The sequence below is a fragment of the Lygodium microphyllum genome, chromosome 3 (assembly GCF_053477565.2).
Source record: "Lygodium microphyllum isolate KBCC chromosome 3, Lygodium_microphyllum_v1.1.10, whole genome shotgun sequence".
In the NCBI taxonomy this organism is placed as follows: domain Eukaryota; kingdom Viridiplantae; phylum Streptophyta; class Polypodiopsida; order Schizaeales; family Lygodiaceae; genus Lygodium; species Lygodium microphyllum.
In genome coordinates, this window is record NC_141137.1 from 102,144,058 (window position 1) to 102,169,802 (window position 25,745).

At 41.8% G+C, this 25,745-nt stretch overlaps 1 protein-coding gene across 1 annotated transcript; it reads right to left on the bottom strand.

The window, feature by feature from the left end:
• Positions 1–2,811: 2,811 nt before the first annotated feature.
• LOC148038687 (peptidyl-prolyl cis-trans isomerase CYP38, chloroplastic-like) lies at positions 2,812–25,745 on the bottom strand. Its single transcript, XM_087674349.1, has 7 exons — positions 25,292–25,745; positions 24,748–25,059; positions 24,397–24,596; positions 24,018–24,253; positions 3,822–3,964; positions 3,542–3,613; positions 2,812–3,345 (listed from the first exon to the last, which is right to left on the bottom strand). The coding sequence occupies exons 1-7, from the start codon at positions 25,562–25,564 to the stop codon at positions 3,118–3,120; spliced, it is 1,464 nt and encodes a 487-aa protein (XP_087530475.1). The 5' UTR covers positions 25,565–25,745; the 3' UTR covers positions 2,812–3,117.

Sequence of the window (25,745 nt, forward strand, 5' to 3'; positions counted from 1 at the left end):
GTAGTGACTAGGCCCAATATTGAAGCCTACAACACCCTTTAATGGGGCTTCTACTCTTTTAGAGAAGGATTAAAAACATATTATCCTTCACACAAATGGTAAAAGTTTAGCAAAATAGTTGTGTGCCCTTCACACCCTTCTAAAAAGAAAAAGGGAAGCTCCTCTAAGGCCTTTTGAATGACAAGTTTGGGAACTTTTTTAGTCCTTTGGTAACCATTCGATATGTTTGGCAACTTTTTAAAGCTTCTAAGACTCATTATTTATTTGCAATTTTTAGTTTATCATTCCCAAAAAATTAGCCTTTCAAAACATCATGGGATCATGGTCTTTCCAATCGATTCATTAAGGATGTAGGGCAATTCATTATTCTAGATTTATGTCCTTTGAGCTTAAACATTTTGCATCTTTGAAGGCCCGCCACTTTGGTTTTAGCACTTTTTCACTTCATTTCTTCATTGTATGAGGCCTCATTGTGAAATTTCAGTTAGACAACCCTAGAAGTGTTGGGCAAGCTACAGATTTAAACATCTAACTCTAGTATATAACTATTTCAAGCTTAAATAATTATTTTTCTTTGGACAGAATTAGGCTGATTTTTTCATACCCCAACATGGGCACCTCTAATAACTTGATCTATTAATTCTTAACCGTAAATTTCAAGTCGATTATAAAAAGAAAATGACACATGTCAAATTGCTCCAAAGTATAACCTCCAAAAACTAACACTACTCCTAAATTGGGACACATAATTCCACTATTATAGTCCTATTTTGCATCCTAGTGGACAATTTACCCACATTTGAACCATGAGGAGTTCACTCATGTTCCATCCTTTTCGCAAAAATCAACTTGTCACTTCATACACACCACATCTCGAAGCGGAAAAAGATAATCTAAAGCATGAGAATGGAAGGCCAAACCCTATGATGTGAACAAATGCCTTGTCAAGTGAATTTCCCACAAACAACACTATGGAGGCTAAAGTTTTGCATGGGCCATGTTAACACCATTTTGCATACCCATGCAACCAAAATTGTTTCATGGATGTCCCTATAATTGCTCTCCAATGTATGAACTTCAGTTTTTGCAAAATTACCATAAAGAAAGCCTAACAAATGTGCTCAACACAAGCCAAAAATATATTGTGCTAAATTTTTAAGGCTAAGACTTTCTTCTCAAACATTGAATATTGGGTCTTCTAACTTTTGTTTTTCAACATTCAATCACTACATGAATATTTATGGAAGAGGCAATTAACACATATATACAAATAGGACTTTTCAAAACAAGTCCCAAAATAATAAATACCCACCATCCCCTAATGCATGGCCAAGTTCTCACTACCACCCCCTAACAATCTAAAATGCATATCTAAGATTCTTTAAGTGTTTTGGATGCTTGCCATAGTTACGAGGGCCCATGGACCCTCCACCCTAATAAGCATACTACATTAAAAGACGACAACTAAATTTATTTTGTGCAACCCAAGACAAATTTGAAATGGTGTTAGGACACCTTATGAGCCAAAATACATAGAACCACACATGAGATGACACATCTTTCCCAAGGCGAGCACCATGATTAGACGTTTCTCTCGAGGCCCCAAGCAATTTGCATGTCACTACATACCAGCATGGTTGCATGGGTTATCCTTACATTGAGATGCAACATTTGAAAAAAAAAGAAACAAGGTGTCAAAGATGGCAAAACCGAGTATACAATGATAAGAACATTTGGAAGTTTATTTATGATGTCTCAATCAAAGACAACCCCCTAATAGACAACCATTACCCTAGATATTATATTTTAAGGCTTGAATGGTTGCATTCTCCCATTGATTATCCCAAATTCCTCACATCATAATATTGTGTAAAAGATGCTCTACTATGAGTTTTGTGATTTCTTCACATGGACTAACATCCTTTTGTGGCAAAGGTACCATTTCTAAGGATGGTCTTTCCCCAAGGGCCAAACTGTTTGAAGCGAGGGTAATTAGGGATGATCAAGGGTAGACTACATGGATAATGACATAAAATTCAAATAAGCACATTTAATTCCACATGAATGCACAAGACAAGTAGATCTTAATGAAACATATTTATAACACTTTCATTATTTGTTGTTATGGTGCTCAAATACTAGTTTTCGGAGAACAATGCATGAAAATGCAATTGAAAAACTTCAACAAACAATGTGCAGCTTTTGCATGAATGAAAACATCATAAGTTTGTCTCACTACATGACAAGGGATGTGCCCTCCCTTGTTTATTTAAGCCAAATGACAATCCTAGTTCAAGGTCCACTACTGAAGGTACATGCATATAAATCTCCAAGGTAGGAGTGAAGGTTGAAGCACATGAACACATAGGCAATATGATTGTGTCAAAACATGTTTCCTTTCAGTGCCATATGTGATGTATGTGTGGACAAGTGGGCACAGTTTTCTCCCAAATCACAAAGAATGTGCACTGAATAAGCAACAAGGGAACAAGATCACCATATTATAATGTATATCACTACCCTGCACAGAACTATCATGATGCACTGCAAACCCACCCCTTGAACGACCATTAGTCAGGTAGGTTCACCGTCGATTAACTTTCAAGTAACCTACCTAGAACGTCCGAGTACGAGGTCGTCTTGGAACATCCCCTCATCCGACTTCCAAACATAGGGTGTCATCAAAGAGTCTCACATGAGGCCTGCGTACAGCCAAAGCTAAGTCTAATGTTACAGAATTTATGATGCTTGATCTGTTATACCGTCTGACCTCCACATCTGTGTTGAAGTATAGCACTTTGACCATGAGCATTTTGACAGAATAAACACAATGATCCAAGAAACAAAAGATGTTGCCTAACAAGAGGCTACATGCACTTACACGACAGGTAAGGAAACCTGTCTTCTCACCAACATCATCTTCTTTGGAACCCTCTTTCAAGGATTGCTACAACCCTGCGCTCAAGTGCCACAAAGGAGGTGCTACCCTTCCAAACAATGGCCCCTTCCAATAGAGGTCACCAAGTAGGTTGCCGTCAGCTGGATTTTACATCCTTCAGAGTAAACTCTCCACTGGAGGCAGGTTTCCAAGGGAATGGAACTTGGTGGCTCATCTTGTCAAGAAACAATTTTGTAACTTGGATTGACCAGATTGTCCAAGCCACTAACAACCTTCATTGATTCAATAACATCCCCTACTTTGAGGTCAGCTAAATAATCCTCATTCTCAGTTACGTAGCCAAATACAGCATATCTGCCATCCAAAATGTTGGCACTGCTAGGAGTAAGTTCACTTTCTTTAAGCAGCCAGAATATCTGGCTTGAAGCTGAATTGTTCTCGAATTCCTGAAATCAGAAACCAGTATCACAAAATGTGTTTATGCTACAAAAAGAAATTCGTTCAGAAATAGGAGTGGTTCCATCAGAAAAACACCTAGTAAATGTGAAAGATGAGATCTTTGCAGCAAATTTATCATATAGTGCCTGAAGTGTATTCACACACACACACACACACACACACATATATATGACTATTTCTCACCTCTCGTGCCATTGCAAGTGTACCAAATGCGTTGAAAGGCAGCTTAGTTCTAGCTTTGTATCGTCCTAATTCCTGTTAAAAACCAAGAAGCTTTAGAAACAACCTACTTCTCAGGTGAAAATTTAGATCTTCCAACAAACTGTCAATGGTGTACAATACCACCAAGCGTGCTGCATTTGGAATTCTAAACAAAGTTTTATCCAACCGCTTTAGATATAACTTCCGCCTATGCATATTCAAATTCGGGGCATTCAGTTTCATAGCCTTGCAAGAAAATGACCTCAAGTGTCGCTTCATAAATAGGTTGCTTGTCCCCATCCACCATTATTTCGAGAGGGATTGTTCTGATCTTCTCTGTACTAGGGTCCACAAAGCCATCAGCAGGTCCATCTGGATCACCAGTCTGAACTACAAAGCCATCAGCTGCAAGAAGCCAAACATGCATTAGTCTCTTTTTTTTCATAAACATGCATTAATCTCTCTCTTTTTTTCATAATGCACTCTTTTTTTTTCGTAAAAGGTAATTGTATTAATTACGAAAAAGGTACAAGTTTACATGATTACAAGATACACGATGGCTCTACCCCATCGTGTGTAAAGAACACACTGTCTCTCTACAAGAACCAGACGACCTAAGAGTTACAAAGTCATGGCAAAGACGCAGAGGAAATTGCCATATGCCAAGGACATAAGTCCTCCCAAGAGAGCATGTCAAAGTACCGGAGAAGATCTATCTGCCAATACAAGAGACCCTTAAGCCTAGCAATATGCCGCTGAACATTATAGGCGGAATCAAAAAGAAAAGCATTCCGAACGGTCCAGTTATACCAACAGCCCCAATATCGAAGAAAGTGAAACACGATCTTCATATGTGGCTGTGTCGGTGTGGGGTATTTGGGCTGCACAAAAACCCAATCAAACGGGCGTAGCGAGAAACCAACCACCGCTCGCCAAACGGCTGACAAGAATGACCAGATTTTCTTAGCGATGGGGCAAGAAATAAATCGGTGACGAGCGGATTCCAAACTAGTGGTGCAAAAGAAACAGTTGCCGTTGGAGATTCGACGCTTGGAAAGAGCTGAAGCAAGTGGAAGACCACCAATCATCACCCTCCAAAGAAAGACCTTATATTTGAAGGGTGTCTCGTTCAACCAGCCCTCCATCACAGTTGCCCTCCACCATGACCGGGATTTACACAATCCCCATAGAGTTATTAGCTTTAGTAACCAGCCATTGATGATCTTTAATCAGAAGATGATACATCTGGTTAGCTGAAGCCTTTTCTAAATTCAGCCAGCCTGCAAAGTCCCAGTCCTGCCAGGGACGATCCGAAGCAAGGCCAAGAAAGGGTTGTTTGCTCTGGAGCACCATCAAAAGCTGTTCCCATAAATGCCTATACCCACGAGGGATCCTGAAAAGCCTCCTGGCTGTACGAAAGGATATCAAGACATTGCAACTGGCAAGGGTGGCATCCGCGACTAAAGTTAAGAGCCCAAACGTGCCATGCGGTTGAATTTTGGTTGAAGCTCATAATGCACTCTCTCTCTCTCTCTCTCTCTCTCTCTCTCTCTCTCTCTCGTCTGATTAAGTCTTTTAATCACGAAGTCTTTTCTTATTGTGCGTTTATGGGATAATAAACAGCCAAAGGGCAGTATGCAAGGGTAGTGCAAGATTGTGAAAGCTCATGTTCAAGGGTATGTGCAAGCACTACAAAACTGACATTTGGCACCTCCAGTCAATGCAACCCCTCTCCAGTCATGATCCAGTATAACTGCACAATAAAAACTGCAAAACCCACCATACAGCCAGCCAATGGGTAGGAGGGACCTTCGAAAAGAAGAGCTAGAGATGGCAACTGAAGTAGATACATCTGGTGGGTGCAAATGAGCCAAGCTTGGGACCTGACAAGCCTCATGTACCTGAAGGCATCCAACAACTCATTATATGTCTGAAGGGACTCGATGTTACATATTGGGGAGGTTTGATTAGCACACCTCTGGTCATCCAACCTTTGGAAGGCATGTTAATGGAAGAGGCAATCAATTGGTTGATTCAAAGCTCCAGGTGCTTTCTTCAAACTACAGAAAGGTCTTTAGCAAGTGGCAGATTCTATCTCTGATTCTAGGACATTGAAATATAGTGGCTGATGCACAAAAATCTCCTCCTAAAAAACCATTGAGGGAGGCTAAAACATCTAAAAAATGGGTCACCTCCAATGGCATTCAAAGCAATGAGACTCCGAATGATCATCATTGGAGTTGTCTTGCATAGTCCAGCCTGGGCATGCAAGCGAATCCCTTCATAACAAGTTTGACTTGTCCATGGTCCCAGAAACCCATGTAATACCAATGACCTTCTGCCTAGAAGGTTGCTAAGCAAACACCCGAGACTAATTCGGAATCCCACTCTATGAGATCCAGCTCCTGCATAGCAGACTGCCAAGTGCCTTGTGTGAAAGCCCCTAAATGGAAGTACACTCTCTATCCTCCATAATCATATGCATGATGGCAAAGTCCAGACTATGTGAACAGACGTGTAGTTGTGCCTACTAATCACAATGCATTAATGCAAAGTTGGGTTAAGAGCTGGTGCTCTTAACCCAACTTTGCATTAATGCATTGTGATTAGTAGGCACAACTACACGTGGTGCTCTTAACCCAACTTTGCATTAATGCATTGTGATTAGTAGGCACAACTACACGTCTGTTCACATAGTCTGGACTTTGACAAGGCACTTGGCAGTGTGCTATGCAGGAGCTGGATCTCATAGAGTGGGATTCCGAATTAGTCTCGGGTGAGCAAGCCATCTGAGACCAGACTTCCATTAAACCAAGGGGTAGTGAATTTTAAACTTGCAAGCACTTAACCATAAATACAAAAAATGGTGGCAACAAACAAACCAGTCAAATAATGAAGCTAGATCCCCTAAAGAAAGATGAGGCCCAACACTTGGTGCACTTGCGGTATTGCTTTATCAATACTAAATTACTCGCACAATTGTTACTGCTTAGAAAGCCCTATTCATTGGATTTCAAAACTGAGCCCTCAGCAAGTCAATCCAAAAAAATTGCTCACGAATCTACAATGCTCATGTATATGTCTCCACTTGATATTGTATAATGTGAACATATACAGGGAATCAGCAAATCATGTTAGCAATCATGTGTCTTGTGTGATCATCTCCTTTTTGTGAGCCTCAATCTGAGTTAGATGAGGACATTAGGAGCTCTAACATTGTCTTTGTCTCACTTTATGTGCTTTGGGCACTTTAGATGGAGAGCACATCAGTGCATTTCTTTTTGGGCACTCTAGGCTGTCATGGGCACCCATATTCTGTGCCTGGCCACTTTATTACCACTTGTGGCCCCAATTTGCCTATATATATAGGCAGCCTGCCCTCTCTCTCATTATCCATCATTGATCCTTCGTGATCAGCCAGCCCTCCAAATTCTCTCATCCCCCTGCTAACATCAGATTGTTCCTTCTCTCACCTACATTCCTCTTCAGTCGCCTTTTCTACAAGTTCACTTTCCTTTCCACTGTGCACTCCCACATGGTATGAGAGCCGCACATGGGAGCTGACGTTGACAACCAGGGCAGTCTGTTTTCTTGCGATTTCTGCAGGGGGGATCTTTCTTTGCGGAGCGATCATATTTCTTGCTGGACAGGCCTTCCTTTCAACACAGTTAGCCCATTTACCCCTGCAACTTGCTGTGCAGAACCTCCTATTTCTCCGGGCAGCATTATTCAGGCTGAGCGACCTTTCAGGTGAACAGACCCCCATCATATCCGCATTTTTGGTCAAAGCCCGCATAAATGGAACAAGAAGACTGGGACGAGTTAAATGAGCTTGCATGCTCAACCATCGGGCTATCAATTTCTGATGCCTTGTTGTTTAACATTGAAGGTTTGGATTCTGCCTATTCTATTTGGACTTGATTGGAAGAACTACATGCCTAGAAGAGTGCTGCAGCAAAGTTTATTGGCTGAAAAAGCTTATGGATTTGCGTATGAAAGAGGGTACAGCAATGTCTGCTCACTTGAGTAAGTTCAACTCCATTTTCAACCAACCGGTTACCTTGAAGTTCATGATTGATGAAGGATTTAAGGCTACATTCTTGCTTTGCACTCTGCTAGAGAGTTGGGATACATTCAGGACTGCTATGAGCAATTCTAATGCGATCCTTATGTATGCTGATGAAGAGAGTGCTCCACTCATGGAAGAAATGAATTGGCAAAACAATGCATCCAGTAAGTCTTCCAGTGCTTTGCATACTAGGGGCAAATCACAGTAGAATGGCAATTTTGATAGCAAGGGACGCAGTAAATCACGTGGTAAGGATGTTGAATGCCATCATTGTGGCAAGAAGGGTCACTTTAAACGTGACTGCTACAAATGGAAGAAAGAGAAAAGAAAGGGCAAGAAGACACATGATAGCAAGGAAGAGAAGAAAGAGAGTCAGCCTAAGAAGAGCAGTGTTAAAATTAAAGAGGTGAATGTAGTCACTCATGACAGTGACAGTGGGAGTGACGTACTCTGTCTCTTCACACTTTAGTACACATGCTTTACTTGCAGATACGGATGATGACATGCATACTTGGATTCTAGATTCAGGTGCGTCCTTTCATGTCACCCCTCATCGTGAGTGGTTTTCTGACTATACAGGGGTCGACATGGTGTTGTCCATCTTCAGGACAACTATGTAAGCAACATTGCAAGTATTGGCAGTGTGCAATTGCAGTTTCAGCATGGTTCTATCTTCACACTTCAGCATGTACGGCATGTACCTCAACTCAAGAAGAGCTTGATTAGCACAAGGCAGCTAGATGACAATGGATTTCATATCACCTTTGGTGATGGGAAATGGAAGATCTATAAGGGATCTAGAGTGATTGCCAGAGGTTATAAAAGTGATACCTTATATCCTCTCCATGTATCTAGTGTGCGTGACCATGTTGTTGCCGTGACAGAGCAACCAAGTGTTTCTTTGTGGCATGGCCGGTTGGAACACATAAGTCAAACTGGAATGAAAGTGCTTTCTCGTTTGGGTTACTTGCCTTGTCTTCATTATGCTGATTTTGAGCATTGTGATCATTGTGTTTATGGAAAACATGCACAGACGTCTCAAAAGAAATCTCTTTCGCTGAAATCTTCCCCTCTAGAGTTAGTACATTCCAATGTATGTCAGATGCCAGGGTTATCTTTAGGGGGAAAGAAATACTTTGTCACCTTTGTCGATGATGCTACACAGAAAGTATGGGTTTACCTTATTTGTAGCAAGGACCAAGTGCTTGACAAGTTTCAAAAATTCATGGCATTGGTTAAGAATCAAAACTGACAAGACACTTAAGTATCTTCGCTCTAACAATGGTGGGAAATATGTGTCCAAGGCCTTTCACGCATTTTGTGACAGCAAAGGGATAAAGAGGGAGCTCACTACCCCTCATAATCCACCCCAAAATAGAATTGCAGCGCGTATGAGTCGGACCATACAAGATAAGGTCCGTACGATGCTATCTCATGCTGCATTACCCCATGGTTTTTGGGCAGAGGCTATTATGACAGCCATACACTTGATTAATCGATCACCAAATAGGACTTTGGGGGGGGCAATTCCCCAAGAAGCGTGGTCGGGCAAGCTACCTTCATATACACACTTGAAAGTGTTTGGTTGCGAAGCATTTATGCACATACGTAAGGAAGAACGCAGCAAACTTGAGCCAAAGTCCCGTAAATGTATTTTCCTAGGATATGGTAATGAAGGTGAAATGGGGTATAGATTATGGGATTTTGAGAAAAGGAAAATAGTACACAGCAATGATGCTATCTTCCCGAAAGATTGTATGCATAAACAGCCAGAAAAGACTTAGGAGGTCCATAGGGTTGTATTCCGGGAAGAAATACCTTTTGGACAGCAAAGAATGCCCGTTGTACAACAACAAATACTTGCTGTAAATAAACCTGCAAATGTAGAAAACAATGCTGGAAATGATCAGACAACCATTGCCCATAATGATGAGCCACTAAATGTGCAGGAACAGCAAGCTACTAATGCTGATTTGCAGGTTGAAATGCTAGGACAGCAAGCTGAAAATGGAAATTTGCAAGCTCAACAACCAACAAACAACGATCATTGGGTTAGAAGATCGTCTAGGGCTACTAGACAACCAGATAGATTTGTTCCTGATGCAAACAATGTGGTTGATTATGTCATGTTAACAGACTATAGTGAACCGTCTTGCTTCAAGGAAGCAATGGACAGACAAGACAGCAAGAAATTGTATAAAGCCATGTTGTCAAAACCAGAATCTCTTGAGAAAAATGGGACCTGGGACATGGTACAGTTGCGTAAAGGGCAAAAAACCCTTCCATGCAAATGGATTTACAAGATGAAGGTCACTTCGGGTTCCTCGCCAAAGTACAGCAAGATTGGTTGTGAAGGGATACAAGTAGGAATATGGAGTTGACTTTGATGAGATCTTCTCTCCTGTAGTCAAGATGACTACATTGATAACCATTTTGGGCTTGGTTGCAGCTGAAGATATGGAGCTCATACAAATGGATGTAAAGACTGCATTCTTACATGGTGATCTACATGAAGACATATATATGCAGCAGCCTGAAGGGTTTGTAACAAAAGGGAAAGAGAAGATGGTATGTAAACTCAAAAGGAGTTTGTATGGGCTGAAACAAGCACCAAGAGAATGATATCATAAGTTTGATACATTTATGCAGTCTCAAGGTTTTCATAGAAGTCAAGTGGATCAATGCTTGTACACCAAGAAGGCAGTAGATGGCAAGCTAATTATCTTGGTTCTATATGTTGATGACATGCTGATTGCTGGCAGGGATACTCATGCCTTGGACTCACTCAAGCAAAGTCTTCATAGCAGCTTTGACATGAAGGATCTTGGTGATGCAAATCACATTCTTGGCATGCGAATACTCAAAGATAGGTCAAAAGGATTACTCTATCTATCTCAGCAAGAGTATATCTCCAAGGTTTTCCAGCATTTCAATATGGAGGGGGGAAAAACAATTGGGGTTCCATTGCCTCCATATATGAAACTCAGTGCAGAGGATAGCCCTACATCTGATGATGAGAAGGCTGAAATGGCCAAGATATCATATGCTTCAGTTGTTGGCACTTTGATGTATGCTATGGTTGCTACAAGTCCTGACATTGCCTTTGCAATGGAAGTGGTTAGCAGATACATGGCAAACCCCTAGTAAAAAGCATTGGGAAGCAGTGAAAGGTATTATGAGATACCTCAAAGGCACAAAGGATTTGTACATCTGCTTTGGAAAGCAGAAGGCATCTGTCGTTGGCTTTACGGACGCAAACTATACTGGTCATGCGGACTGCAGAAAGTCCACTTCTAGGTATGTGTTTACCTTTACAGAAGGAGCAGTCTCTTGGATCTCCAAGCTACAAAAGTGTGTTGCATTGTCTACTACAAAGGCAGAGTATGTGGCTGCCACTAAGGCATGCAAGAAGACTTTATGACTTTCACATCTGGTGGGAGAGCTTGGCATTATAGAGTTACCTATTCTCCATTGTGATAGTCAAAAGGCTATCATGCTAGCACGGAATCTCGTCTTTCACGCAAAGATAAAGCACATACAAGTGAAATATCACTTCATTAGAGATGTACTTGACAGCAAGAGCATTGAGCTTGTCAAAGTGCATACAGATGATAATCTTGCAGACCTTCTCACGAAGGGTCTTGCAGCAGAGCAATTTGCTCATTGTCGACAAATGATGGGAGCTGAATAGGTATATGTATTTCAGCTTTGTACATACCTAGACTTAGCTGATTCTTTTCTTCTCTTAAGACACATTGCCTTTAGGTGGGAGGTTGTTGGGAATAAAGGACCATCATGCCTTTTATATGTACACGGGTGTGAACACACCCTTAGCACATTTATACTTTCATATATATCTATCTAAAACCTGAAGAGGTACACTCGTCATTGTACCAAATATCCATTGTGTCGTGCTCACTCTCCTTGCTACTGACTCTCACTACTCTCTCTACTCTGTGTGTGGGTGTTATCCGTCACGTTCACTCTCATCTCCGCGTCAAGCTCTAACACTCCCTAATAAAAATAGGTTTTACACACACTGCCAAAGATTGAGCCATGTGGATGAGAAGTATCATACCAAGGCCTAGGGTCTTTCTCCTAAGAAACCTCAACAAACCGCTACAATTGCCTCCACTTCTACTAGACAATCCAATGAGGCTACACCTCGCGTTGCTACCCCATCTGCCCCAATGGCTACTAGACATATGGCACACAAATAACCTCAACAGTCTATATCTTTCAATACTCTTAAAGGATTAGCTGATTGATCTGCTAGGTCTCCACCCATTGCACTCTTCGCATCCATTCCTAGACCATCCCCTACATCGTCACCTAAAACCTCTTTTCCACCTTGTCGAGTGTTTCATTGGCAAAAACTTGTTGATGGACGAATGCAACAATGGCCCCATCTGTAGTCTTTCCTTCCTTAGTCTTCCGTTGCATTCACTCATGCATATGCACTCCTGCATTGTTCTTTCATTTAGCTTTACTTTTTTGCTTTGTTTTGTGTTGGAGCATCTCCCTACTAATCTCCGTATTGTAAATTCTAATCTCTATTGCAAGGTTTTGCATTTCAATGTAGGGCTAGCATGCAGGTTTCTACTAGTCCTTCTTGGGCTGGAGACGTGGTATGCATGCCGTTCCTTTCCTAGTATCATCTACCTAGGAGTTTTGCTCTTCTACTAGCATGGAGGCTTCTCCTCCCGAAGCAAATTGTGTAGTATCTCTCTTGATGCTATTATGGTAGTCTCTTCTTCCTTGCTCTTCTAGTCGAAGCACTTCATCTTCATCCTCTTATCTTCATCATCATGGTTCTCAATACCGCAAAAAGATCAACATCAAGCTCTTCTTCATCATTCAACACTGACATACAAGGTTACGAGGGGGTTTCTACCCTTTCATGGTATTCTACAAGTTTCAACACTTGTCTTCGACATTGGCCTCCCCCCACCCCCCTTCTACCTTCTCCTTTGCATTGTATGATTTTCTCATCTTTGTTAAGGGAGCTTGGGCAATTGAACAATTTTCTCATGAGAGACACTATCCAAGTGTCACCTACTACATAAGCATTCTGTGCATGTAGTATACTATGCATCTCATTGTGCAGAGCACACCTCGACAAATCTTGAGCTGTCTCCATTGGCGATTCTTACACCACACCACCACTCCATCATCACCTTTGCCCTCGTCATTGACACCCTCGAGTGGTTGGGTTAGCTTGCTTGTTTTGCGGCATGTTGAATCTGACCCTCCCTTTTTATTCTCCCATATGTGCAAAGTTAATTGACCGCAGACCCTTTCTCATCAAATCACCTTTTTTTAAAGTTCAATGTGGATCCATCCATCTTTACAGGACTTGGTAGGTCGCTAGGCAACTGAAGAGCACCCTTTGTTAAATGCCTTGTCATCTCTAGGGTGACAAATTGGACTCCCTCGATAAGATAATCATCGCCATTGTAGACTTGGTAGACCCATGGGCAGCCACCATGCACACTTTCTCTGATGCCTTGGCCGCTTTGGGGTGGCACGCCTTGGGATAAATTTGGGTTGACCTTCCTTTCTAGCCCTATTTTGGGCTCAAGGGGGTGTTGAGATAAAAAATGCATTACATGTGACGAGCCTCTTAAACAGCCCCAAAACATGCTTAATTAATAAAAACCCTAAAACAGGGAGTGATTCAAGAGTGTTTCTGTGTAAATCCTAATTTGGGAGAGTCCATCCACATCTATAAATAGATGGGCTGCCCACCATTCAGCCCATCCCTTTTGTGCAAGTTTCTCACATTCCATGCAAATCTTCGCTATCAGTCTTTCTCCACATGGCTGTCCAGCCTCTGCACTATTGCTCTCACTCCATCCAGCTAGCAACTGCTTCCTTGCTCTATTGCCTACTGCCTAGTTTTTCTCCATTGGCTGCGTTTGGACCTCCACTGCCATCACCAACCCTCAAACACCTGTGCCAGCCTGTGTTTGCCCTCCAACTGCCCAAGCGACAGGTGTTCTTCGTCTAGCGACTGCTCCAGGCTTGCGTTTTGCAGTCTGGGCTGCCGTCCACCTTCTCCACTACTTCCTCAACTATCACATGGTTCTTGATCACCCTCAAGGACCAGGGTTTTCAGCTTTCACTACTTTCATAACTACATTGATTTATTCACTTCAGAGTCCTCCTTCTCTCTCTGTTTGTGTTTGTGTTTTTGCATTTTGAGTTTTAAGTTTTACACATCATTGTCTATGTATTTGTGTTTCTCTTGTGGTTATACACTTTGTGTTTCCTCAATGCAACCCTAGCAATTTCTTCATACATCCCATCCCCCACCACCGTGTCTGGTGGTCCCCTCATACCTCCCATTCCTATCAAAGGGGGACGATATTGGTAATGTGGCTATGGACTTCCTAGCCCTTTGTGTTTCATATGGGGATTCCCAAAATCATGAGGAGTTTCTTCAAGGATTCCAGCTTACTTTGGGCTTTTCTTTTATGCAGTGATCTCTTTTCTTCGTCAGCAAGCCACCATCCTCTATCGGCTTGGCCCTTGATCCTTGTTGTTTCCGTGCAGCTTATGGTGCCTTTGATAGTTCCTTGCTATTGTCTCATAGTTGGGTCACAAGCTTAGCTCACTCATCCCTCACTTGAATTTTCAAAAGTGATGGTGGAGGCCTCTCTTTCCATCAACTTTTGGTGGCCTTTCATTTGATCGGATTTTTATCTGGAGAGGAGGCCTTGCTCTTTGGCTAGCATCCTTCATCAATGGACTTCTCGGCATTGCCACTCTTTCTATCAACATCAAATTCGCATCTCCTTTGGCCTTCAGCCACATCCAAGATTTGAGAGGGGTTGATAGCAAGCATGTGTGTCTTGGGTGGGTTGAGTCAAACAAGTACATTAGGAGATTTGATATTGTCTTTGTCTATCATTTTATGTCCTTTGGGCACTTTACATAGAGGCCACATTAGTGCATTTTCTTCTGGGCACTTTAGGTTGTCATGGGCGCCCATATTTTGGGCCTAGCCACTTTAGTACCAATTTATGGCCCCAACTTGCCTATATATATAGACGGGCACCTTCTCTCTCTCATTATCCATCATTGATCCTTCGTGATCAGTTAGCCCTTCTCATTCTCTCATCCTCCTACTACCATTTGGCATCCACAGGGATACGTAAAGTTGTGTGCTGGGGATAAGCATTGCAACCTTATATGCTTCAGCCATTGTAATCAAATTGTTCCTTCTCTCACCTGTGTTCTTCTTTGGTCTCCTTCTCTCAGCGATCACTTTCCTTTCCACTACATACTCTCACAAATCAATTCCCAAATGGTAGTAAGCCTAAAGCCTTGTGAAAGGCTTCAAACTTCTCTCTAGAGAGAGCTTTTGTAAATCCATTTGCCAAGTTGTCTTGTGAAGGGATGTAAACCAAGTGAATCTCCCTTGCATAGAGCCTTTCTTTGACATAATGATAATGCACCTCAATGTGCTTAGTGCCAGCATAAAATATTGGATTTCTCATAACTGGGATGGCACTCTATCTATCAATACAGATAGGAGTAGGTGACTACTATCCACACTAAGATCGACCAAAAGGCATCTAAACCATACCAATTCCAATGTAGCTGCAGATGCTACCCTATATTCAACTTCAAGCAAACTCTTGCTAGACTCAATTCTCAAGAACATCAATCACTGAAATCCCAAAAGTAGACTACAATGAATCCGCACACATATTGAAGCCTCCCATCAACAACCCCGATTTGCCAAGTATCAAAGAGGTGGTCAATCTACTCCACAAATCACATTGAGACACCGGATCATTCAAAGCATAGAGACCGACCAACCACAAGATCTCCCCATCAAGTACAATTTCAATCACCACAAAGCAGCAATGCACATCATTTTTTGCAAGGACCGGCTGAAATCTCTTATGATCCACCATGAAAATTCCAAAGTAGTGTCATCCGGAGCCCCCAACATAAAACAAATGAAAACAATGACAATCCACAATATTTCCTGCTTCACCATGACTTTTATGTTTGAGGGCGCATAAGACATCCCATTGAAGAGGCAAATCCATGAAAGCGCTACCATTCTACCCTAAAAGAGGATGATCCCTCTTTCATAAAATACAAAGACAAACGCAGCACTATCTTAGTATCAATGGTTGCATCTAAAACATCATCCTAATCTTGATCAAAGAATGCTTCACGGTTGTGTTGAACATAATTACCCAACAAAGTATTGGAAAACTCCAATAAGTGTTCCCAATCAAGGAGTGGAGTCTTCGATGCCATACATGAGGAGCGCACTTGATTATCAATTGGCAGCATTCCATCAATTTCCTTCCTCAAGGCATCAAAGGCATGTTTACTGCATTAGATTGGTGACTACGCATCAAGACCAAGAGGAACCTCAAAATAGGGGACCTCCATCTCGGTATAGGGAACCACATCTTCCCCTTCCTCAGCATCCGAATCAAGTCCCAAATCATCCACCACTTTGTCAATAAAAACAGTGTTTGACTCAAAAATGTATGTGGCAAATCTTTGTGTGTGTGTGAGTGTGTGTGTGTGTGTGTGTGTGTGTGTGTGCACCTGAAGCCATCCTTACCAAACAACCAGCTCGCACTAGATAGTAGGGGGTGTTGAGCTAAAGATACATTACAGACTCATCAGCTCTTTAAAACAGCCCCAAAACATGTAAATTACTGAAAGTTTTATTAAACGGTGTGCGATCCTAGAGAGTTTGTGTCCAATAAGCAAAAGCCTAATTTGGGATAATCCTTCCACATCTATAAATAAACAATTTTTTCACCATTTAATCTTCAACTTGCTTAGCAGGCTTCAGCCATCAGCTCTCCCTCCATTGGTTGTCTAGCTTATTGAGTTAAAATTGCATTAGCCTGAATTAAACAACCCCAAAACACACTTGATTAATGAAGAAATCTTCTTATTCTAAAAAGAAGTGTGATCCTAGAGAGTTACTTTGTTGCATATACAAAACCCTAATTTGGATGTCCGAAACTTTCTATAAATAAGCATGCAGCCCACCACTCTTCCTCAATCTCATTTTTGCAAGTTTCAGGAGCCATATCTCTATTGTACATACCCCATTTGTGGAGGACATCGCAGTCAAAGCTTCCCATTATTGTTTGCTACTATTTCGCGCTTGATTCAATCTTCAACTCCACCTATGAGTTGTCACCAGCAGCCTAGAGTTATCACCTGCATCTAGGAGTTAATGCACTTGGTACCCTAGAGCTATTGCCTATTATTTGAAACTTGCGTTTGCTGCTAATATAAGTCGCCATGATCCAAAATCTGTATTTATTGAGTTTCTCTCTCCTCCAGCTGGTGCCTACACTTCCTGCACAGTCATCTACTGCCTCCATCTATCGCCTAGCTTTTCTATCTTCTCAAGCAACTACATTTTGGGTTTCTCTCTAATCTCACTGCATGTTTGCATCAAATCCAACCTCTCAGGTTGCGTTTGCTGGTATTCGACACACGAAGGCCGCCTTGCTACATTTCAAGATCCGTTTCAAAGTACTCTCTACCTCATAACCTCTACCTTAATCCTAGAGATGCAAGAGTTCAAGGTTCAATATTCACTGCACAATGTGTTTTCTATATGAGCATTGCATATTCAATAGTCATTTCACTTCATTATTCATTGTGTTCACTATCTTTGAGTTACCCTAACCCTAACTGTGTTTTGTGTTTCTCGGATTCTATTTTGTCATATGATTGGTTTTGCATTTTCTGTATTTAGAGCATTTTTTCACAATGGTATCAAAGCTAAGTACTCTAAGAGAAACCTTGGCCTTGTCAAGATTGTGGGAGAGAAGGAAGGAGTCTTACTTGTAGCTTTCATGCTTGCACAATGGGGAATACACACAGAGGTGGAGGCTGAAAACAGTTTTCCTCTTCTTAGTTGTGTAAGCCAAAAGGAAGTCTAGTACATAGAAATAGAAGAACCCTATATATGGGTCTCAAAACCAAACTCAACTAACTAAGGTGGCATACTAACTGAGCTACGAACTAGAGTAGATAAGGATAGCTGTCATCTAGCTATTATTCATGGGCGGTGTACCAACCGCATCTACAGCTAACAAGTCGGTGACATAAATGCACAACGGTCACCCTAGCATATCACGAGTGAAGCTCGATATCTCAACACTCCCCCTCGAGCTTAATCCCAATTCTTGCACACCAAGCAGGTCTCTGAACTTGCGTAGCTTCTCTATACCCAATGCCTTTGTAAATATGTCAGCTATCTGATCCTCTGTGCTGACATAAACTAGATCAATAAGACCTAGTAAAACCCTCTCCCGCACATAGTGATAATGCACCTCAATGTGCTTTGTTCTAACATGATTGCTGGGTTATTTGCCAAGTGTATACTACTCATGTTGTCACAATAAATGACAACTGGCCCATCTGTAGGCTGATGCATATCATAAAGTAGCTTATGCAACTAAGCTACCTCACATGCAGCCATTGCTGTACCCCTGTACTCAGCCTCTATACTCAACAAGGCAACTATAGGCTGTTTTTTGCTGCTCCAAGTGACTGCAACACTCCCAAAAGAGAACACATATCCACTGGTAGATCGTCTATCAGAAATACTACCAGTCCAATCAGCATCAGTGTATCCATGCAACTGTATCTGAATCCCAGTCTCATAAAATAGTCCATACTGCAATGTGGACTTCACATATCTGAGTATGCGTCTAACCGCATCCAAATGTGGTTTCCTTGGAGTCTGCATAAACTGACTTACCAATCCAACACCATAGCTCAAATCTGGCCTGGTAATAGTCATATAAATCAAACTTCCTACTATGCGTCTGTACATAGTAGGGTCTTCCAGAAGCTCACCTACATCTGCGCTCAGCTTCACATTCTACTCCAAAGGAACTGAAATAGGCTTACAGCCTGTCATCCCATATTTGGACAGTATGTCCAATCCATACTGCCTCTGCAAGAGCTGTATCCCACTTAGTGATCTAATCACCTCAATGCCCAAGAAATAACGCAGCTCTCCCATATCCTTCATCTCAAACTTCTGCTTCAATAGCATTTTCACATGAAGGATATCTTCATCACTGTCACCTGTCATAATCAAATCAACATAAATGATAAGTAGCATAATACCTTTCTCTATTTTTCTCACATAAAATGAGAAATCTGCCTTGAAAATCTCAAAGCCAATAGTGACAAGATACTGTCCTATCTTGTCAAACCATGCTCTAGGTGCTTGCTTCAAGCCATACAAGGCTTTCTTCAACCTGCAAACAAACTCAGGATGAACAGCATGTACATAACCTGGTGGCTGCTCCATATAGACCTCTTCTTGCAAATCACCATGCAAGAAGGCATTCTTTACATCCATCTGATGTAAAGACCATTCCTTTGATGTAGCCATAGCAATGACTACTCTTACGGTTGTCATCCTTGCAACCGGACTGAATGTTTCTTCATAATCAATGCCATATGTTTGTGCATACCCCTTGACTACTAATCTTGCCTTGTATCTGTTCACAAAACCATCTGCGTTGTGCTTCACCTTATAAACCCACTTACAACCAATTGCATTCTTATCTTTAGGCAAAGGTACCGATTCCCATGTAGCATTTGCTTCCAAGGCATCCATTTCTTCATCCATGGCTTTCTCCCATTTTTCTTTTCCCATGGCTTGCTCAAAAGAAGTGGGTTCTGGTTCCTGTATCACTTTGACCATATAGGCATAGTGAATGGCTGTAAATCCATCATATTTCAGCCTATCCACAGGATACCTAGCTCTGGTAGACCTGCGCAAAGTAAGTTCACTCCCAGGTGCTCTCAAAACATCCCTGGTCTTCCTTACTCCAGGTGTAACAATAGAAGGAATACCCAACTCATCATCAATACTCTGTTCTGAGCCACTGAATTCACCATCCACATAAGAATGACTTGCATTCACATCAAACATAGGCTGATCTACCTTCTCTTTTCCTTTTCGTGATATCTGCATACCACTATCTGCATTGCTTTGAGAAGATTCTCCTGATCTCAATCTGCCTGTCCACGGCGAAGAATGTGAACCACTGCTAGGGGATGCTCCAGGTCCACTAATATCTTGTGGCTGCTGCTGTGAATTCTGTGTAGCATTACCATTTTGTGCATCTACATTGTCAATCACATTTACTGGTTTATACCAGCTACTCATCTCATCAAAAACATCTCTGCTCACTATAAACTTACGAGTAAAAGGGTTATAGCATCTATACCCTTTTTGCTGCAGAGAGTAACCAATAAAGATGCACTTCTCAGCTTTTGGATCCAACTTGGATCTCAACTCATCTGGCACATGAACATAGGCAATGCAACCAAAAATTTTCAAACGAGAAATATCCGGTTTCCTACTAGTATACCTCTCCTCTGGAGTCATGCCATATATTGCTGCAGTGGGAGTCATGTTCATTATGTAGACTGCTATAGCAACTGCTTCAACCCAATAAAAATCTAGCAGGTCTTTTTCGTTGAGCATGGCACAAGATACCTCTCCAATATGCTTGTTTTTCCTTTCTGCAATTCCATTTTGTTGTGGGGTATGACTACATGAATATTGCTGCTTTATGCCATGCTCCTGTAGGAACCTTGCAAACTCATTTGAAAGTACTTTTCCCCTCCATCTGACCTTGGGCATTTTATTTGCAGGCCTGTTTCTTTTCCAACCATAGCCTTAAGCGTTTTGAAATGCCCAAAAACTTCACTTTTCTTTTTTATAAAATACGCCCAAACCTTTCTGCTATAGTCATCAATAAAAGTGACAAAATAATGACAGCCTCCAAGAGATGCAGCTTTAGTAGTCCACACATTAGAGTGGATTAACTTCAATGGCTTCTTACTCTCTTGAACATGTCTAGGAAATGGTTTCCTTGCCTGTTTTCCAAACTGACGCGCTTCACATACCTTATGCATTTCTATAACCTTGAATTTAGGCAATCCTTCAACAATATTTTGGGCTTGCATTGATTTAAGTCGTTGTACATTAACATGACCAATGCGTTTATGCCAGATATCAATATCTGCAACTACATCGGTCCCATGTGCAAACATTGCTGCACTCAATTCAGGCATGTCTGCATCCAGCGTACACATTTTGCCCTTCTTCTTTCCTTTTGCTATCAAGCGACCTTTATTTTTCATATCCTCAACAAAGCATCCATGAGTATTAAGTCTGACCTGCAAGCCCTACTCAACCATTTGACCAACAGAAACCAGATTCTTGGTGATATTCGGGACATGAAATACATCCGACATGTATTTCTTTTTCTCATTCTGCATAGACAAAGGAATTTTTCCAACCTGCACAATAGGATGTATAGTATCATCACCAGTCTCCACAAATCCTGGTTTTTCCATTTTCCTTGCATCCTGCATCCATTCTGCACGACCTGTCATATGGTTTGATGCACCTGAGTCAACATACCACACATCGTTGCTTTCTTCTGCACTTGTCACAGAATTGATCATGTGTTGCACCATAAATAAATGCTCATTTCTGTCATCACTCTGTCTACTAGAAGATGCATAATTCCCTTGTTGCAGTTTTCCATTCATAATGTCATTCTGCTTTTTATAGCAATCTTTAGCCATATGACCCATTTTACCACAGTAGTAGCATTCAACATTGTTGTTTGCATTTTGGCCTCTTTGCCATCCACCACGACCTCTTTGGCTCCCCCTACCTCTAGAGTTACCACGTCCTCCTCCATAGGTCTGGTTTTCTTGAGTTTGCTGCATATTCTGATTTCTACCACGGCCTCCAGATTGGCCTTCTCTACCTCTGCCTCTATCTCTTCCAGCATTTGAGTAGAAGACAGCTTCTTTTGAAGTTCCTCCTAAAGAAGATGCACCACCATTTCTCTACTCCTCAGAAATTAGAAGAGTAATCAACTCCTCAAAAATCAGGAAATCTTTCACGGACGAAAATGGATGTTCGGAACTGTGCATAATCCTTTCCTAGACCATTCAAGGTCACAGAAACTAAATCATCATCTTCCACTAGCGATCCAATGGAAACAAGTGCATCTGCAATCTTCTTCACCTTCATGTGGTAGTCATTGATGCTCGTATTTTCTCTTTGCACATTATGCAACTCTTGCTTGAGCTGCATTTTTCTGGCTTGCGTATTTGTGCTATACATTTTTTACAAAGTATCCCACGCCTCCTTTGGCGTACTTGCATCTTGAATATACACAATCATAGAGTCTGAAATGCTGATAGACAGCCAGTACATAACTTTCCTGGCTCTCTTGTGCCATGCTTTAAATGCCTGCATTTGCTGTTGATTGAAAATATCAGAAAGAACTGGTTCTTCAACGAAATCCCAATATCCTTTTCCCATAAGGAAATTCATCATTCTGAACTTCCATGCTTGGAAGTTGTTCTTGTCAAGCTTTTCAGTGACAATCTGTGAAAGAGAATCAGACACCATTACAGAACACTGCAAAAAATTATGTCACTGCAAAGAACAGAGCTTCAGCCTCACAAGGGTAAATCTGCAAAACTGACGAAAGTAGTATTTGACCACACAGTCACTTCCTAGTGACGATTTTGCATCAACAGGCCATAAGGATGATTCTGTAACTCCCAATGTCTCTGCACACAGGCATACGATGCAATTTCTACAGTAACTTTTCACCGACCTGTAGAACAGTCGTCGCATAGCATAAAACAGGGCCTTTTCCTGAGTGCGTGCAAAAAACTTCCGCCTCCAAAACAGGCCCCGAAATGGCCTCAAATCAAAAAAGCAGAGCAACCAAGGACTAAAGCCCTTACCCCGCAGCATATACTGCCCTCTTGCTACACCGCGAAGAGCGTCTCAATCTGAGACAATGCACTCTTGCACTTTCCGGCTGTGCTACCTGCAGAGACTTGCTCCCAAAACAGAAAAATAAAAGCAACACTGGACCTCTTACAAGAACACCGCGAACTTGGCTTGCTTTCTTGAGCTCCTTACCACGAACAAGGCTCTAATACCATGTCAAGATTGTGGGAGAGAAGGAAGGAGTCTCACTTGTAGCTTTCTTGCTTGCACAATGGGGAATACACACAGAGGTGGAGGCTGAAAACAATTTTCCTCTTCTTAGTTGTGTAAGCCAAAAAGAAGTCTAGTACATAGAAATAGAATAACCCTATATATGGGTCTCAAAACCAAACTCAACTAACTAAGGTGGCATACTAACTGAGCCACGAACTAGAGTAGATAAGGATAGCTATCATCTAGCTATTATTCATGGGCGGTGTACCAACCGCATCTACAGCTAACAAGTTGGTGACATAAATGCACAACGGTCACCCTGGCATATCACGAGTGGAGCTCGATATCTCAATAGGCCTTTGATTGAAAAGCTCATCCACAAAAGCAAGAACAACAAAAGGGTTAGATCACTTCGAACATATACACCTTACTACTCTAGTCTCCATAGCCAAACATGGACAAAAACGATTAAGAGTGGGCCTTCCAACTTGCTATTGCGCAATCTGACATGGAAGAAGAACCATCGGACTACCATGGAGTCCACGGAGAATATCAAATTCCCACCGTTGAGTATAATCTCATTCTTATACACAGGGCTTAGCAAAAGATTGAAGGTAAGTTGTGCCATGTAATTTCTACGAGCTTAGAGTTTAGTCCTTTTTCATATTTCCTTGATGCTCTAAAAGTCCAAGTGAATCATTACTAATTCTTGATTTGTATGTTGAGCATACTTTGTTCCCATTTGCACATTTAAGATAATACATAGAATACTTCTCCCCTTGATAAACTCATATTGAGCAAGATACACAATATTAGGAAGGTGTCCATACAATATATTAGACAGTGCCTTTGCAAAAATCATATACATGCTGCATATCAAGAAAATAGGTCTCCAATGTTATAAGAGTAGAAGACGAAGGCACTTTTGGAATTAATTTAATGACGCCCTCTTTCCATGAAGTAGGCACAATCATGGTTGCTCAAACTACTTGACACATAGTGGTCAAGGGTACTACCAGCTGATTTGCATATTTCACAAATAATTCATTGGTGAGTCCATCCCAACCAGGGGTTTTATCATTATGTAGGTGTACCAAACCATCAATCAGCTCATCCTCACGTCTGCATCTTAACTCACAGCTATATCAAGTGAGATGTCATCCTTGATCAAATCATTAAACATAGACCAGGCTGTTGTCAAACACACACACACACACTCACTCTCTCTCTCTCTCTCTCTCTCTCTCTCTCTCTCAGTATGCTTGCTGAATCTCAACCTTTATACACAATGCATGGGAAGTCCATCTTAAGTATCAAGGATTAACCAATATACACCATTAGCTGAACTGCAATTATTGAAGAAGAAATTTCACCTCTTTGAATTTCCATGCCATCGTAGAAGTGTCGCTCTACCAAGTCTACAAAATTGCCTGCTGTTACAGGGGTGTTATAGCCATCAAGGACCATCTTAAAGACAGCATCCTGAAGATTTGGATTGTCCTTCACTTTCACCTTCATTTCAATGGTAGCCCTTCCTTTCAATAAAGGCTTACTAGCATACTCCTCCGGCACTTCAAAAGGGTATTTGTCAATCATAGCCTCTTCCACACTGCAGAAATGCAACGCCCCAGGAACATCTCAGCTGCAGTTCATAAAAGAGCTCCACATGAGAGACTCAAAAACAGCTATCTTATTAGCAACAACAGCTGCCTTGAAAAAAAAAGTAAGAAGACTTGAGCTAGAATGACATACGCTCCCACAAAGTTCAAAACCTCCTTCTGCTTTGGTCCAATTGCTTCTCTATTTTTGTCCTCAACAATGGTCTGGAGCTCTTGAAGACCTGTAGTAAGGTTTTCCAGCAATGTTTGCCCGTATTCCTTCTTAGATTCTGCTATACTTTCAAGGATAGCTGACTTGTTCTGGTTTAATACTCTAGCAGCTTGCCTTGTATTCTGCATGATTTTCATGTCATGCCTGTCATAAGATGTAAAGTCTCAAAAAGCTACAAAATTTCAAAGACTTCAGTTCTCCTTAGACTAAGCAATCATTTTTCAGAAACTATTAGCAAACCGATGCAAGGCAGGACACACGATGAGGACTAACCCTTCCAACTGGATCAAGTGCCTTCTCACCGGGAAGTTTCAAATTCTCACTGATATCCTCCAGCGACTTCTGAACATCCCTGATGGGCTTATTATCAATAGGCAATGCATATCGTAACAATGCATTTGGATCTTTGATTGGTGGCCCTGAGATAAGGACTGCAAGATCTGGAAACACAGCGTTTGGAATTGCCTCGAAGGCATCAGCTGGTGAAATGGAGGGAAATACAGAAACAAATGTGGCTGCTGCGAGAACACATGCTGTACAACTCTGCAAAACTCTAGTAAGCAGTTTTGTGTGTTCTTTCACAACCTGCACAAAACATCAAACAACATGAAATTCTGCTCAGAGTAACAAAACAGAAATCAGCTTCATCACGCACTTCTGGATTGCAAGGCACCAAATCGAGAAAGGTGGGACATTATCATGAAGAATTCAATTGTGCACTTAACAAATCATCAGTTGCATGCATTACGAAAGCCAATTCCTTGTCCCCTGGCCAACTAATAAGGATACAAAGTAGTGACACGGCGGATTCGCTGACCTGATTGTCAGCCACGTTGTCATGAGAGCAATTGGCGACTGGGCCGAGCACACTGCGTGGATCTCGAGCAGTACAAAAAGGACGGCAAGTTTGCCTCGAGGCTTGCTTGGATGACAGAGGGTGATGATGAGAGAAGACGTCCTGTGAGGACCATCGATGAGCTCCTCCGATGCAATGCCTGTGAGAGACGGGGCAGGCCAAGGCAGGAGGGGGCAGGAACGGCATGGCGGAAAGACCTGTGTTAACAATGCAATTCGAGGAACCTTGGAACATTGTCACCACGAGCGCGAGGGAATGCCGCGAGGTCCCGAGAGAGAGAGAGAGAGAGAGAGAGGCACGACGAGGTGGGTCGTGCCTTAGTGTAGCAAGATCGTCTTCTGCCACTCTTCGGGGTTTCTCCGCTTATCCACAATCCCTGGCAAGCTAGGCTATCACAAGGCTGAGAAGAGCCGTG